Source organism: Zonotrichia albicollis, chromosome 12 (assembly GCF_047830755.1).
Source record: "Zonotrichia albicollis isolate bZonAlb1 chromosome 12, bZonAlb1.hap1, whole genome shotgun sequence".
NCBI lineage: Eukaryota > Metazoa > Chordata > Aves > Passeriformes > Passerellidae > Zonotrichia > Zonotrichia albicollis.
In genome coordinates this window covers 3,716,966-3,733,236 of record NC_133830.1, presented here as the reverse complement: position 1 = coordinate 3,733,236, position 16,271 = coordinate 3,716,966, and the positions used below count along the sequence as shown (strand labels likewise).

Below are 16,271 nucleotides of genomic sequence, written 5' to 3'. Positions count from 1 at the left end.
GTCACTCTGCAGAAGGCTACAGAACTTTCAGCAAGTGGCATGCATGGAGGCTTTCACAGCCATGATACCTGTGTCTGGTTATTTCCAGTCAAAATAATCTCCTACTCAATTATGGAGAAGAATAGAGAAGCTCAGCCTGACTCACAATCACATGGGGGAAAAATGAGAGGAGTTGTTCAAGTTCAAAACGTTCATCTCGCTGTGGAGGAGGATTAGTACTGCTGTGGAAGGAGGCTTTCTCTCCCCCTGCAACAGCACAGCACTAAGGGATGGAAAAGACCCGAGTCCACTTCCCTGCTGTGCCAAATATACTCCTCCGTTCTTCCCTCCTCCCTCCCCAGGAGAGCAGATGAAGTATTAAACAGCCAGGAATAAGCCCTTGAAAAATGTGATTGCTAGCTGTCAGATATCCCTCTGCCACAGATGCAGCTCTGGGACTGCTCGCCTGCACATCCTCCACTGCCATCCAGGAAATCAGGATTCAACAGTGACATTAATAGTCCCATCCACTCTGGTGTCATCTGTACATTTTGCACTACTGTGCTAATAATTATGGGAACAAAACCACATCCAAAATCCTTCATTAGTGTTTTGCTGAGCTCTGCTGGCCCATGCCCTTCCCAGCCTGATGGCAGTGCCCCATCCCCAACCTGGCATCTGGATCCTCTGTTAGCAAGAGGCAGGGTGGAAGTTTTCCAGCATTGGTTTAAATCTGTCTTCATTTCACTGGCAAGTGCCATACCTGTGCCCTGGTTACAGAGGGCAAGCATGGCTCCTGTGCAGAGCAGTTATTTTGGGTAGTACTGTAAATGTTGCAGATTTTAATCTCCTCACGTTGTTTTCACATTACCCAGTGCCCAAACATTACCTTAATGTGTCATCTTCTGTTCTGTCATTGCCACAGAGTATTACCATGATCCTTGTAAACACCCACAAACCTTCCTCATTAGCTCCTGACACTCCCTCCTCCCCTTCCAGGGATGACTGATAGCCACCCTTATGCCAATGCCATTCCCTAGGCTGCAACCTCGTGCTTTGCTCATTCTCCCCCTTCTCTAGGGCTCGTATCAGCTCTCTCTCTCATTGCACTGATGGATTTTAAGTTTCCTTGGCAAAAGGACAGCTTGTATAGCACCCTGGTCCCTGACTCACTCTACTAGGTGCAAAGATAACACAAATAATGAGTGTCATCCAGAGAATTTCTGGGAATTACAGGAAGCTCGGAAGGAGGACCTTTAATCTTTTTCTGCCAGATCCAACTGAAGACTCTGTTATCCCTTTTTGCTCCAGCCTGACCTTTCCATCTCCTTGATTGCAAAGCCTGAAAACTTTTCCTTGCCTGAATTATCTGTGACAGCAAAATTGCTTTGGCTGACTGCTCTCACCTGTCCTGCTTCCCTGTGGCGTGTCAGCCATGGTGGAGCTCAGGGATTGTCCTTCAGGCATGTCCAGACATTTCCTACTTCTTCCTTTACATCACACCAGGGACAAGACTGATTTCAACTACACTGTTACAGGGCTACAGGACACTTCTCTTTCCAGAAACCTTATGCAGAGCTCCCAGCCACAGGAATACAAATAAAACCACTAATAATAAATAGACAAGGATTCAGGAAGCACACCAGTGACTGATAGAAAGAAGGCAATATGCCACAGTATTTGCTGCAAGAGTCCCTATTTCAGCTGTCTTTCCCGTTCAAGGCAGCGAGAGGAGAACATGAAGAGGCAGCCAATTCAAGTAAAGCACACTGAAAGGTCAGAGGAATCCATCTAGCTTGTGCAGCACCATTTTGTAAGCAGAGAATAGCTCTTCATTAAACTCGTTCTGTGAAAATGATTGAAGGGAGAAAGGAAAATAGCTTAACACTCTCATTACAATCTCTGGGAATTACCTGTTCCCCACGACTGCTTTGATGGGTCTGGCTATGCCCAAATCAATAGACACACAGTGTTTCCAGCCCCCAGCAGGGCACTGGAGGAAGGAGCTCTGTGTTTCAGTGTCCAGGGTACACCCATGCACAGAGGGGTCCCTGCTTGGCTGGGGGCTGGACACCTGGCAGCACCAAAGATGAAGGCCTTGCCCTGTGGATACAGGGACAGTCCCTGCTGCTCCTTTTGACTCTTTCAGTGGTTGACACTTCCACAGGCACTGCAGTCCCTGCAGGTGGGAAGAGCTCCTTGAGCATCCCAGCAAAGGGGTTGCAAAATACCCTATTTCTATTTTTTAGTCAAATGCTGTAAGTCTGGCACTAATGTCCAAGCTGAGACTGAGTCTGGACGAGGAACTTGTTTGAAGCTGATGGGTCTGATGCAACAAGACATGAAGCAGCCTGAATTGGTGTTGGCTTGCCTGTATGGGGTCACCCAGGTGGGGCAGGAGGGTTCTTCTCCTGGCAGGGTGTAACTAAGAGGCAGAGTTATCCTGGTGGGTCTAATGCCAGGTCAGCCCCTTTGGGAGGCGAGGAGCCTTCTCATATAAAGACTGTTAACCCCCTGCCTGCCCTTTATTTTCTTCATTCCTTCTGGCTGTCCCTTTAGTGTCACATCTCTCAGTCAGCCAAATTCTAGGCTCACACCTCCTATAGCACTATATAACAGCCTCATCAGGGAAGCAGCCCTGGGAAAATGGATGAAACACCATTCCCTGCCGGCTCTCTTCTCGCTACAGGTGGAAGAAAGATGAGCTAGCAATTTGCTGCTGGCCTGGCAAGATAGCAGTGAATTACGGCAGCTCCTGAGCCAGCTCAGCTGCGCTGGCGAGCGTTCAGGGAGAGGAGAAACCCTTCCCGCAGGAGCGGAGGAGGGAAGCAGGTGTGTTATTCCCTTTTGTTCACTTGATGGCAGAGATCACAGAGCTAACACCGGCCATGAGGGATCCTCGGCTCCTCTGAAAAGCCACATGCCCCCGAGGACAATCGATCCTCGTACTCGTGTTTGGCAGAGCACACTGTCCTGGCAGCCTGCCGTGGCAGAGCCCGTTCCTGGGCACACGCGGTGTCCCCAATCCTGCACAAAGACAGAGGTGCCAGAGGCGCCAGGGCTGCCGAGGGGACACCGCGAACCCGGCACTCGAGTCACTGCATGAATGTGAGAAACGCCTGGAAAATCGCACAAAGCACTGAACAACCCGTGGGCAATTCCCTGTCACAGTAAAACTTCGGTGCAAATGAGAAACCTAACAACTGAAAACAGCTCAGATGCGCTGGTAGGAAGCAAAAAGCAGCCTCAATTATCTACCACCTATGGTTTTTTTTTTTCCCCTCTCAGGATTTCTTTGGTCTCCTAACAGTGCAATAAATAACGGACATAAACCAGATCCTGGGGCAAATTAAGTCCTGTGTGATACAGATTGCCCTCGACACATCTTTGGGCCAAAGTCTGGCTTTAGCTCACCACTGTTAAAATGCCAGGAGTTCAGCAGAGCTGCTCTGGACGTCTGGTGGCACGATCAGGGTCAGAGCCTGGTCCCTGCTACATGCAGGAAGACTTTCTGAAACCAGCCAGAAAGATCTGCTCAAAAGATGCTCCACCAACCTTCGCTTTTGGGGCCGATGCAGATGATTTAATTGCTACAGTTTCTGGAATAACGCTGAATTTACTGATGGCTTTTAATAGAATCCTCAAAAAGGATTTCAGACGTGTCCTTCACAAGAGGCCATGAAGGAAACTCAGTAATAGTACGATAATTGCATTAGCATCTCCAGTGAGCCCAGGGCCGTGCGTTGGTGCGTGCCTTACAAGGCACGCAGAGAGGCCTTGCCCTACATACACAGGGATGGCAAAGTGGGAGAGAGAGGACAAGGATCTGTGTCTCACTGGCCTACATTAAACTGCCCATTATAAACATGCACCAACAGCACAGGTGCATCAGCAGATGCTCTGTGCCAGTCAGGTCAAATATGGTTTTTCCAGCTCACAAAACCTGACCAGCCCTCTGTGGGTCCTGTGTAACTAAGCCTGGGAGTTGGTAAGCCCCTGAACAACACAGAAACATGGAGAGCATCCTTTTTGATCTTCTTAAGAGCCCTAGTCAGACCCCAAATGACAGGTTCCACTAGGAACCCAAATGTCAGTCTCCTGACTTGCAGAGGCACCTTTTCCTTGATGTTCACACTGAAACATTTGCCCTGTAAGCTTCCTGCAAGCCTCCTTCCCCTCCATATCCCCCTGCCAAGCAAGGGACAGCACACCCAGCTGCTGCACTGCAACAGGTGCAGCTGGACTCGCCTTGCATGTGAGCAGGAAGTTCAATGGCCATTTAGCATGGCCAGATCTAGCAGAAGCACACTGGTGACTGTGACACGGGTGTGTCACTAATGTGTGGCTATACTGAACCAATACACATGCCGTAGGTACCGGTATACGTGTATATGGGATTATACACATACACACACCTTTCTTACGCCCAGATACACTGTCTCCATCAGCTATGAACGGCATCACGCTCCCCAGAAGGGGATGCAGGGGATCCCCGCCACGGCCGCTGGAGCCGGACACATCACCGCACCGCACCGCACCCCGCGGCTCCCCCGAGCCCCATCCCGGCACTCGCCCCCGGCGGGCGAAGGGCGGGGGCCGGGGGTCCGGCTGCGGGCGGCTCCGCTCCGCCCAGCCCAGCCCAGCCCCGCTCCCATCCCCGCTGCGGCAGCGGGACCTCCGCGCCGCTCCGCGCCGCTGCGCGCCTGGCTCAGCCCCGCGCTCCGCAGGGGCCGGGCTGCGCGGGGGGCGGAGGCGTGGGCGGAGGGACGGAGGAGAAGCAGCAGGAGGAGGGAAGGGAAAAAGGAGGGAGAGAGGGAGGGGGATTTACCCCATTGTCCTCGGCGGGAGCTGGGCAGAGCCGCCGCCGCCGCTGTGCGCAGGCTCGCCCGGCCCCTCGCCCGGCGCGGAGGAGCAGCAGCCGGCGGTAAGGGGAGGCTCCGCAGCGCTCCGCGCCCCCCCCCTCCCCCCCAGCGCATCCCCGATGCCCCCGGGGCGGCGGCGGCGGCGGGCGCGGAGCTAGCGCGGGCGCGGGAGCCGCATGGCCCGCGGGGAGCGCGGCGGCAGCGCCCCGCCTCGCCGGGGCGGCCGGGGCGGCGGCGGCAGCGCGGCGGCGGCTGCGGGCATGGGGGCGCCGGGCGGCGCGGCCCTCGGCCCCGGCGCGCTGCCGCGGCGCTGAGCCCCCGGCCCTGAGCCCCCGGCCCTGCCCGCGCGGAGGAGGAGGAGGAGGAGGAGAGGAGGAGGAAGGACCCGATGGCGAACAGCAGCGAGCTGGGGAGCAGCAGCAGCCCGCACCTGCCCAGCGCCGGCGGCCTGCTGAGCGCCTCCGGGCTGAAGCTCGCCACGCTGGGGCTGATCCTGTGCGTCAGCCTGGCCGGGAACGTGCTCTTTGCCTGGCTCATCCTCAAGGACCGGCACCTGCACCGCGCGCCCTACTACCTGCTGCTGGACCTCTGCCTGGCCGACGGGCTCCGCTCGCTCGCCTGCTTCCCCTTCGTCATGCTGTCGGTGCGCAGCGGGGCCGCCTGGCCCCACGGGCCCCTCAGCTGCAAGGTGCTGGCCTTCCTGGCCGTGCTCTTCTGCTTCCACGCCGCCTTCCTGCTCTTCTGCGTGGGAGTTACGCGCTACATGGCCATCGCCCACCACCGCTTCTACGCCAAGCGCATGACGGGCTGGACCTGCCTGGCTGTGGTGTGCATGGTGTGGACCCTCTCCATGGCCATGGCCTTTCCCCCCGTCTTTGACGTGGGCACCTACAAGTTCATCCGGGAGGAGGAACAGTGCATCTTCGAGCACCGCTACGTCAAGGCCAATGACACGCTGGGCTTCATGCTCATGCTGGCGGCCGTCATCGCCGCCACCCACCTGGTGTACATCAAGCTGCTCTTCTTCATCCACGGGCACCGCAAGATGAAGCCGGCCCAGCTGGTACCGGCCATCAGCCAGAACTGGACCTTCCACGGGCCGGGAGCCACTGGCCAAGCGGCTGCGAACTGGACGGCTGGCTTTGGCAGGGGGCCCACGCCGCCCACCCTTGTGGGCATCAGGCAGGCCACCCACAGCCAGATCAAGAGGCTGCTGGTGCTGGAGGAGTTTAAGATGGAGAAAAGGCTCTGCAAGATGTTCTACATGATCACCTTGCTCTTCCTGCTGCTCTGGTCCCCCTACATTGTGGCCTGCTACCTGCGGGTCTTCATTAAGGCCAGCTCCATCCCGCAGGTGTACCTGACCACCTCCGTCTGGATGACGTTTGCCCAGGCAGGGGTCAACCCGATCCTCTGCTTCATCTTCAACAAGGAGCTCAGGGTCTGCCTCCGAGCCCACTTCCCATGCTGCCAAAGCATCCAGAGCACCCAGGGCACCATCCTTTGCGATCTCAAGAGCTTTGGGATGTAGGGGGGCTTTTCTCTTTCTAAAAAAAAAAAAAAGAAAGATGGATATAAATTTCCATGTTTCTGCATATGAGCTCAAGAGAGTGTGACCTGTGGGGGACATACTAAACCACCACCCAGCACCCAAACCTTAGGCTGTAAGAAGCTATTTTATTTATTTTTCTATATTTTGCGTATGCTCTCTTCAGAACATAACAGGTTGCTGTCTATGGGAACAGGTACTTGAGCAGAACACCCCCAAACCTTAGGCAGTAAGAAGCTGTTCTTTTCTTTGTGGTTGTGTGGTTTTTAAAAACAAAACAGGGCTCCAAGTTTCTGGTCTTGCTTCTAACGTTTCTAAACATGATTCCAACAGATACGGATTAAGGCCATGACATTTTTTTTGTTTCCCTATTCCTGTCTGTTTTGATAAAGGCTTAACAATTTTACTCATGTAATATTTGATAAGGGCCAAGACAATTTTATACTAAAGTTATTTTTGATGACCTCAAGAGGTGTTGTTTTATTATTATTTGATTTTAAGTGAAGAACATGAAGAGGACGTTCCTAATGTGGTCAGAAGTCAGTTTTGGTGGGAGCTGTTGGGTTCATTCATTCTCAAATGGTTTGAGTATTTGAAGCTGTTAGTTATAACTTTTGCTTGACATGCAAACAGTGTAGAACTAATTTCAAATTTTCTTGTTGCACTATTAATTTGGTAATATTTCAGAACTATTTGTGAAACGTGATTTTAAAATACCAACTTTAAAAATAAGCAACTATAGCAGTTTTTAAAACCTAGATTGAAATTCATATTTTACTGCCTTTATAGGAAGTTATCTACAAACCTGGGTAATACTTGTACATTTTGACTGTTTTCTTTAATAAAATATTGAAAACCTTTACTGTATGTAATTGTTTCAGAATGGCAGCATTCTGCTTTGCTGACAAATAACTTGTGTATGTGGAAGGTTGTATGTCTTGTGTCTGAGTAGATTTCACAGCTAAGGTTATTATGGACAAGCACAATCCTTATTTGCTGTTAGATCTCAATTTAGGTGTTTATACCAATAAAAGTGACTAAAGCTATTTTTAAGAAGACTTAAATTCATGATGGGCAACAGGTTTAAATAGCACAATTCTTTGTGTCTGCTGAAACCAAATTTCTGTTGTAGCTAATTGCTTCTCTGTTAATGATAGAAAAGAGTGTGTAATTGTGGATGGCTAATTTTAGTTGGCAAAGCAGTTTTTTAACACTGTGTCTTGGTCAATACCATACTCATTTATAAGCAATATTCTTAGTGGGAAGCTTCCATTTATTAAGCATGGCATTTTAACCTGCTCTGTTCTACAAAAATGTCTCTGAAAGTGTTTCTGCCAGTAACCTGATGGCAGGATCCTGGCCCAACTTCTTAGCTACCTCAGAGGAAGCTGTCCCTGAGGTGCTTCCCCTCTCTGATGGATCATGTAACACTTAGCAAACATGTGCTGGAGCAGGTCTTGCACAAAATAGCAGGGATGCAATCTGCATCTGCTGAGCATTTCTGTAGAGAGTAGTCTAAAACTGGTAGACATCATCTGAGAAATAGTTGTGACTGTGAAGGGAGCACAAAAGAGACATGGCAGATCAGAGGAGGGCAAAGGTGGCAGCTTCAGATTGAGGCAGGGAACGAAATGAGGTGGGGCTGCTGGTTTGCTTTAAATCTTGTTTTCTGCCCCCAGCTGGGATTTGGACACCAGAAAGGCACCATTTCCTGCAGTGCAGAAGGAGAAGGTTGCAATTCAAGTTTTTTGGTACATTGCAGTACCACTGCTGCTAGAACTGGCCTCAGAACTATGACCATGGATGGGGTATCTTTAAAACAAAGTGAGACTTAATGATAATTTCTAAAGCTTCTAAAGCATCTTAAAAATGTACCTGAGTACAGAAGGAAAGCTGTCACATACTTCAGATCACAGCAGCAGCTGGTTATCCGTGCTAATTATATTTTCAGGCTGAAAATAAGATGATGGCTTAGTGAGTCTTGGAGAGTAATGGAGTAGAGTTGTTTAACAAAGACTGGGACAAGGCATGGATGCTGTTGCTGGGAATTGTGTTCCAAGTATACTTTATACCCCTGATTTACTTTTAGGTATTTTCTGCAGGGTTCTAACTTTTGGAACTTTTCTCATATCTCATATTTCTCCCAGAAGCTGCCTTCATAGTAGGGGCCTAGAACTGTGATCTGTAACTCAGATCTCACCATCTTTTTCCTAATCCTGCTGGTAACCAAGCCAATATTTTCTTTCTCTTTACTCTATTAAAAATGTCTGATATTTTAGCATCCTCTCTCACTTCCAGGCTAAAAGTAGTATGGTTATGAGTCTATTTAAACCACAGAGATGGAAAAATAGTTATTTTAAAACCTCCTTAAAAGCTGCACGGACCAGATTTTTCACTTCTAGGAAAAAATGAACACAAGTTGTAGAGTCAGTAGTATATGTGGGGGATGAACACTCACCTTTGGGTGACCTGATGGTTTTATTTAGGCTTGGCTTATCAAGCAGGGCTGCTGTATTGAATCCCAGCCTCTGTGCAGAGGCATCCCCTGGCTCATTGATGTCCTCACAAGATGGGTGATTGGTTCTTATCTGGTGAAGATAACGTGTGCTCTGCTATCACCCCTCAGTGGCGGCCAGACCCAGCCTTGCTACAGCACAAGCATACAAAAAAAAAAAAAAATCTGTATACCATGCCTTTTGTTTGCACACAGCTTCCAGGGCTGTCTCAGGACTCCTGATATACTCTGAGGGCAAAATTACTGCTGTTTGAAGTTAATGTTTGAAGTTAATTTTATATTTTAGGTACTTGTGATGTCAGTCAGATTATGATCCAGGCTGTGGTAGTACAAAAGAGAAGGAACTCCAGTTGCTTTAATTCAGGGTTTAGATAGGTGTTCTACAATAGGGTTTAATTCCAAAAGATGTGAAACTAAATATCAAGGACATGGCAGAAAATTAGGGAGTATTCAGTGCCAGCACACCAAAAACCACTATTTTGCTGGCTGAGAGTGCACCAAGAAAGTAGGGAAAACCAGCAAGGGCTGGAGAAGCACCAGAGGATAAATATTCCTTCTGAAATCTGAGAAAATATAAGAAAGTTGCAAAAAAAAAAAGAAAAAAAAAAAGCACTTCCAAAGCACAGCATTCACATAGTAGCCTTTAGTCTGCATATGGGGAAAGTGGGTCACAGAGATTAAATGCTTTGACCAAGATCAGAGAAGGGGTGTCGGGGAGGATAAAAACCTGCTCTGGATTAAAAAAACAAAAAGAGAGAAGTAATGTTGGGGAGAATGGAATGAACACAGGGAGAGGTGCTTGCTGCTGTATGGACTGTGAGGTGTGGCTGTAAATCCTCCATCCTGCAAAAACCAGAGCACTTTCATTGTCACTCACAAGTGCCAAGGGCTGAGACTCAGCAAGAGCTGGGCGTTAATAATTACTCCCACATGAGAAGCTATTGCTGCTTGTCCTGGGCTCTCTTACAAAAACTCAGATGGTTTGAACCCCTCTCCCCATCCCCACTGACCAAAGCACAAAGTTGGGGGGCTTGGTGAGCTCTCCCATCGACCTGTACTTCACCAGAATGTGCATTCAGTCTTCTCTGCACCCCTCCAGGCAGCTGCATGACAGTTTCCCATATTCTGGGCACCACAAGTGCTGAGTACCACAGGAAATACCAATATCATCTCCCCCAGAGATTCTTCACAGTCTGGCTCAGAGGTCACAGCATGCTGCTTCTGCATATCTGTGGTGAGGGATTGCAGTTGTGCTGAGAGCTGCTCCAGAAAAATCTTGATTGCTGCTGGCATCTTCACTCACTCCCCAGGTATTTAACACATTCCTTACAAGCGTTTCCAGCCAAAATCTTCAAGTCAGCAGAGGTTTTTAGTATGGACTTAAATGTCAAGCCAGCTTGAAAAATGGCACTGGTCTGAAACCCCAGTTAGCAGCTAAGATGATCTCTGATTTACAGCACTCAGTGCCTGCAGTACTCTGGGGTGCTTGTAGCTCTGCTGATAGATTTGGAAAGGAGCTGAAACATTTGGCCTCAGCCAGATTATGTTGTTGGGTAAAGGTCTCGTTCAGTGGTTGTGCTAGAGGTGAAAGATGAGCAGGGGATGTGTAGCCCACAAGCTGTCATCATTTGCTTTTCCAATACCAGCTCTGCACAGAGGAGGCAAAGCTGCCTCCCAGACTGGTGTGAAGCCAGTAGCCTCGAGGAAAAGGGCAGGAATTTGGCTCAGTCTGATAGCAACAGTTCTTTCCTGAGGCTCTACCTGGATGTGGTGCAGCTACATCTTCAGAAGGCTGCTCTGCCATATGCTGTGGGTCTGCCCTGGGACACACTGTGCAGAGCTCAGAGGAGAGCAAAGCTGGCATTTTCCCTCTTTTCCCAGAAAAGGATGTGGCTGGAGCTCTGCCACTCGCCCCACATGGTTAAGCACAGTCACCTTGCTCCTTGGAGGCACCTGCACTTGCTCAGAATTGCCCACAAACCGCCCTGAGGGAGGTGGCTCCAGAGTAACAGACAGACATTGGCAGAAGGCAATGCTGAGTGTCGCTTCATTAGCTCAGGCTGCAGATTGGATCATTCCACACAGTATCAGAATACCCCAGAAACCTTATTAGACAGTTATGCTGCTAATCAAGAAATTATTAGAAACATGGCAGGGGGGCTGTTTTCTAATAGAGGTTTCCTAAAGTCGTCATTTTTTGCACAGCTTCCGTTGTAGTTGCTCAAAACACTGCACAGGCTATAATTAAATCTATTGTGATAGGAACCAGGAAGCATTTCCCATATTATGATGTTCTTAGGCTTCAGAATATTAAAAAATATATGACATGTTGAAGAAATGCAGCCATCTCAGAAAGACCATCTGTGAAAATGGTCTACTGAAAGCTGGTGCTGAATCGTGCTGGGTTGGGGCTGTGCCTGTGAATATCTTACCACAAACCTCCTTTCATGTTGGTGATCTCTGATGCCACATCATTCCTGAAGGATTTGTGTGGGTAAATCCTTATCCATCAGTTGTAGAACTGGTGACCAGGAGCTGATTTTCCAGCTTGACACCTGTGGCACTCTGACTTTCCCGAGAGCTGCTGATGCTGAGCATCTCTGAGCCTATTTTCACTTGGTACAAATCATTAACTGCCCCACACCTCGATGCTTTACCCCAAGAATGATTGTTTATTCACCTTTCTAATGCAGAGAACCACTGATGGCAAGAGCATTATCACGGGTGAACAATCGCTGACTACACAAGCTTTCATCACTTTAAAGTCAAGCTCAGCCTTTCATGCAAGCTGTTGCATTTCTGTATTTCTATTCATGTTTAATGACCTCAGCACTTGCACTCTGTCTTTGATCTCGAGTCATGCATGGCTGTACTGTGGATCTATTTATTGGAAGGCCGCTGCATTCAGTGCCACATTTTTCTCATCTGCTGTGACCAGGTTGATAGCACAAAGCACTTTGTGTAGGAGGCTTTCAAGTTCAAAGCTAGTCTTGCAAGGGCACAGGGAAGCTGTGAAGTCACAGCTAATTTTAGTCAGTCATCATGGCATTCATAGAGTAGGCAGAAATCAAGAGATTGCCCGGTGGAGACAAAGCCCATCCTAAAAGTTTCTGAACGTTATCTCCTGGTATGTCATTAAAAAAAATAATCCTGTGTTTGTGTGAGGATGATTAACCATTGGAACAAATCATCCAGAGAAAAAAAAGGATCTTCCATCTGTGAGGCGTGCGGTGTGAGCCTGCGCGCCTGCCCACGGCACACCTGCCCAGAGCCTGCTGCCTGCCCAGCCAGGGCCCTGCACCCCGGCCTGGGGCTCAGCCCCAGCACACAGGCAGGGAAAAGAAACCAGAAACACCAGGGAACAGCACCAGAACCCTCTCTGTCTCAGGGTGATTCACTCCTCCCTTTTGCTGTTTTACAACACCCATTTTATCATAGCGTATAAACAGCAGTGCTTGCTTCTCTCAGGAATTTTAGCAGAGGTAGAGCTAAAATGGCTTTGTCATTAAGGAGGGAAATACAGGAAGATTCAGAGGAAGGGCTGAAGTCTGGGTGCCTTCTGACAGTGAGAGAAAGAGGAATGATTTAGTGGAATATTACCTCGCTGCATCGAACCACTCAATCTGTCCCCATCTGTCACTGAGCACTTGCAGGAGGGTGCTGGAAAGGAAATGTTGAGTGCCTTGATAGTCGAGTAAATCAAGTGGGCTTTTTCCTTTCCCTCCCTCATTAGGCTTTGCACGCTCACAGTACACAGCAGGTCCCTCCGTGTGCTGTGCCCAAGGTGAGGGGACAGCCCCTGGGTGCCTCAGGGCTGCAGTGGCCCTGGGGCACAGAGACCAGCTCGGGGTGCCCACAGGGCTGAGCTGCCCCTGGGGGCTGCCCATGTCTCCAGCAGAGCCCCAGGAGACACCTGGGTGTGGAGGAAGGTGGATGGAGAGGGAAATGTTCAGCCAAGCTGCAGTGACTACAGGGGGAGAACGTGGGCACCTGAGCCAACAGCAGCATCACAGGCAGAGGCAAAGCTGGAGCTGGGGTGTGAAAGCAAGAGGGACAGGTTTGGGCTGAGCATCACCAAAGGGTGGCCCAGCAGGACAGTGAGGGAGGCTGCAGGAACACACTGTGTTCCAGGCTCTGCAGGACCTGCCACAGAGCTGCCAGTGGGGACAGAGAGCTTGGCAATGATCTTCCTCCCCAACAGATCCTAAATACTCAGCAGGACAGACATTTTCTTACTGTTTGTGCAATATCTGTCTGAGCCTAAGTGCTGATGGAAACCAAATCCAAATAGTTGAAGCTCTGTTGCAATGTGTGAAAGGTTTGTTAGCGACTTTGGAGAGTTTAATGAAAGGGTGGGGAAGGGAGCTGGAATTAGGACACCACCACAGTCAGGAAATTTTGCTGTTGGATTTGAAGGGGTGGGGGACCTTTCTGTCAAGGTTTCATCCATGTGAGAAAGGAAATTGGAGAAGAAAAAATTAAGAACCTACTAATTCTACAGGATGTGGTGAAATTTTTGGAAGGAGTGAGAATGTTGGCAGCTGCCTCACTGATGCCTTTCCCTGAGCTGACCCTTCTGGTCCCATGAAAGAGGTCCGAGGTGTGCTCTGCTGCCTGGGCTCCCATATAGCCTGGAGGAGTAAATAAAGGGTGAATCCTGCACCCCCTGAAATTAAAATCAGCTTTGCTGGTTTGCAAACTCCTTGCAGCAAGAGCCACATCTGCCTGTTTGTGGTGAAAGAGCCCACAAATCTCTGCATGAAATGCCATGAGTGCACTCACATGTGCAAGAGAAAAAGTAAATAAAGACAGCCCAGCCCTGCTTGCTGGGCTGGAACCAGGCCATATTTTTAGTCTGCTTCTGCACTGTGTTACTGCCTTGGGATTTACAAAGCCACATTATGCTTTAAAAGCAGATTTAATCCTTTCCGTGTGTTATGATGCTATGGCAGAGGCACGGTACCAGAGTTTGGGAGACCTGGTGGAGATCCCAGCCTAGGAAGGGAGACACTGCCCAGGCAGTGCAGTGCAGAACTCTCCAGGGTCCATGGCCCATCCTTCCTGTCCCATCTGCTGGGATGCAGGGCAGTCATTGCATCCCAGGCTGGCTCAGGCTGCAGTGATGCAGGTACACACTAAATGCAGCGCAGGCACTTGCTTTGTGTGGTCTGGGAGACTTATGTGAACTTCTGGGGACAGGGATGTGCCTGTAACGCCGGATATCTGGTGCCTTAATTTGATTACATGCTTATTAGGAAGGGGAAGAAAGGTGTTTGGGGTGGAGCATCAGTCTGGGGTGCTCTGGGCACTCCTGGTACACAATATGCACAGAGTTTCCCAGGTTTTGCAGAGGAGACTTTCTGTCCTTTTGGCATTGTGCTTGCCTTCATTTTCTGCCCCACTAAGCTGCTCACACTCAGATTTTTGGGAAACCCCTGCCACAGGGGTATTTACACCTCTCCTCTGCAGTTATATTGCTTTTTCCTCCTCTCCTGCACACTTTGCTGTCACCCTGCCTTGTACATCTTGTCACAGAACAAGCTGCCATCCACCCTCCTTCCTTCAGTGCGCCAGGACTGCTGAGCTTCAGCCTTTCACATCCAGCCTTTCCCAGCCCTGATGACCAGGCAGCATGACCCAAAGGCTGCCTCCATCCTCCAAGGCACACATGGGGGAACCTGCCCTGCCAGATCCTTGAATGTGTCCTGCTGCACTGGGCTGGGTCTGCCTGCACTCAGGACTCTCCTTGAGAAACCACAGGTGATTTGCTGATGTGCATTAAGCTCATCTCCATTCCTGTGCTCAGAATTATTGATCAGTCTAATGACTGCACCCCTGCTGGTTTGCCATTTCATATCTATGTAACAGAGAAAGGCACATTGATTTTGCTGTTATCAAAATCCTCTTGCATTTGCACAGTCTATTCCCTTCCTGCAATTTTCTAATTCCTTCTGAAAAACACATTACACATTGTCAGGATCAAACTCCTGAGACATCTTGTTTAAATCAAAGGGATTCTCAGCACCTTCTGTTTCTTTTGAATATCCATCTGTGCAGAAAGAACAAACCCCAGAGCTGCTGGGGTTGGGGGAGACATTGGCAAGGACCTTGGTCTGGGGTCACACTTGCTGGTGTCATCCTTTGCTTTGATGCATTGTGCTGATGGAGAAAATTAGCTCAGTCCCTCTTGACAAGGAATGTGAATGATCTCCAAACACACAAGAGCTTTAGAATCACAATAAGACTGCTGTTTCCCACACCACTACAAATTAACAGTACCAACAATAATCACTTTTCTTACCTTAAATTGTTCTCCATAGAGGAATGCATTATTCCCTTTTATCTTCCCAAACATCACGATGACCTTCAGCCAGTTCAGCTCCTTTCAGTTACTAGTTCTGTAAAACCAGTATTTGGCTTGTCTCTTCTGTAGGGACCCACTCAGATTTGAATACCCCCTGCCACACAACCAGACTAATTTACCTTTTTGTCACCTCTGTAACACTTTTTATAAAGTAGCAAAAATTTCCAGGGGTGAATTGTGGGCAGGAGGGTGCAGATGAAGCTGAGTTTCAGCTGGGCTTGCTGGTGCTCAGGAGCAGGGCCTTCCCTGCAGTCCCCCAGGCTTATAAGTGTGTGCTGGCCCAGCCAGCTGTGCACCCTCAAACCCCAAACACCTCGCTTCCCCTTTCCTAATAAGCACCTAATCAAATTAAGGCAGCAACTCATTATATGCGATGGTGCCCTTTCCTGCAAGGCCTCTCTGCTAACCTAAAATCTGGCAATAAACATGGAAATGCCTCCAGTGTGGTGGGATATCAACATTATTCTATAGCATATCTGTAATATCAATATTCATATAATATTAAAAATTAATGCACACGTTTCTATTAATAATGAAATTACTGCAATATTAATAAAGTTAAAACACACGTTGGCACAGATCTAAGTGCAGTGAATAAAGAGAAGTGTTTAAACCAGCCTCTCTCTTCATAGGCTGTGGATATGGGGAATGAGGCTTTTCCTCTGTTCCAAGGAGGTTCCAGGGCTGCACAAGTTCTGTTCCATTTTCTCATCTGATTTCTCCTGCAAGGGCAGGTCCCCTTCCTTCCTTCCTTCCTTCCTTCCTTCCTTCCTTCCTTCCGCCACTTCCGCCACTTCCGCCACTTCCGCCACTTCCGCCACTTCCGCCACTTCCTTCCTTCCTTGAAACTTTTTGTGGCAAGGCTGGCCACCTTTTCTATGGGGCACCCTGAGCCATTTGCTGTGCTCCTCAAGACAAAAGCTGGCTCCAGGGAAAAGCAGAGGGGACTGCAGGGCCACTCACATTTGGAAATACTTTTGGTCACTGGTTTGTCTATTATCA

At 49.3% G+C, this 16,271-nt stretch overlaps 1 protein-coding gene across 1 annotated transcript; it reads left to right on the top strand.

The window, feature by feature from the left end:
- The first annotated feature begins 4,647 nt into the window (after positions 1-4,647).
- On the top strand, positions 4,648-6,447 carry GPR27 (G protein-coupled receptor 27). Its single transcript, XM_005491384.4, has one exon. It carries the CDS (start codon positions 5,230-5,232, stop codon positions 6,370-6,372), a length of 1,143 nt encoding a protein of 380 aa, XP_005491441.2. The 5' UTR covers positions 4,648-5,229; the 3' UTR covers positions 6,373-6,447.
- Positions 6,448-16,271: the final 9,824 nt, after the last annotated feature.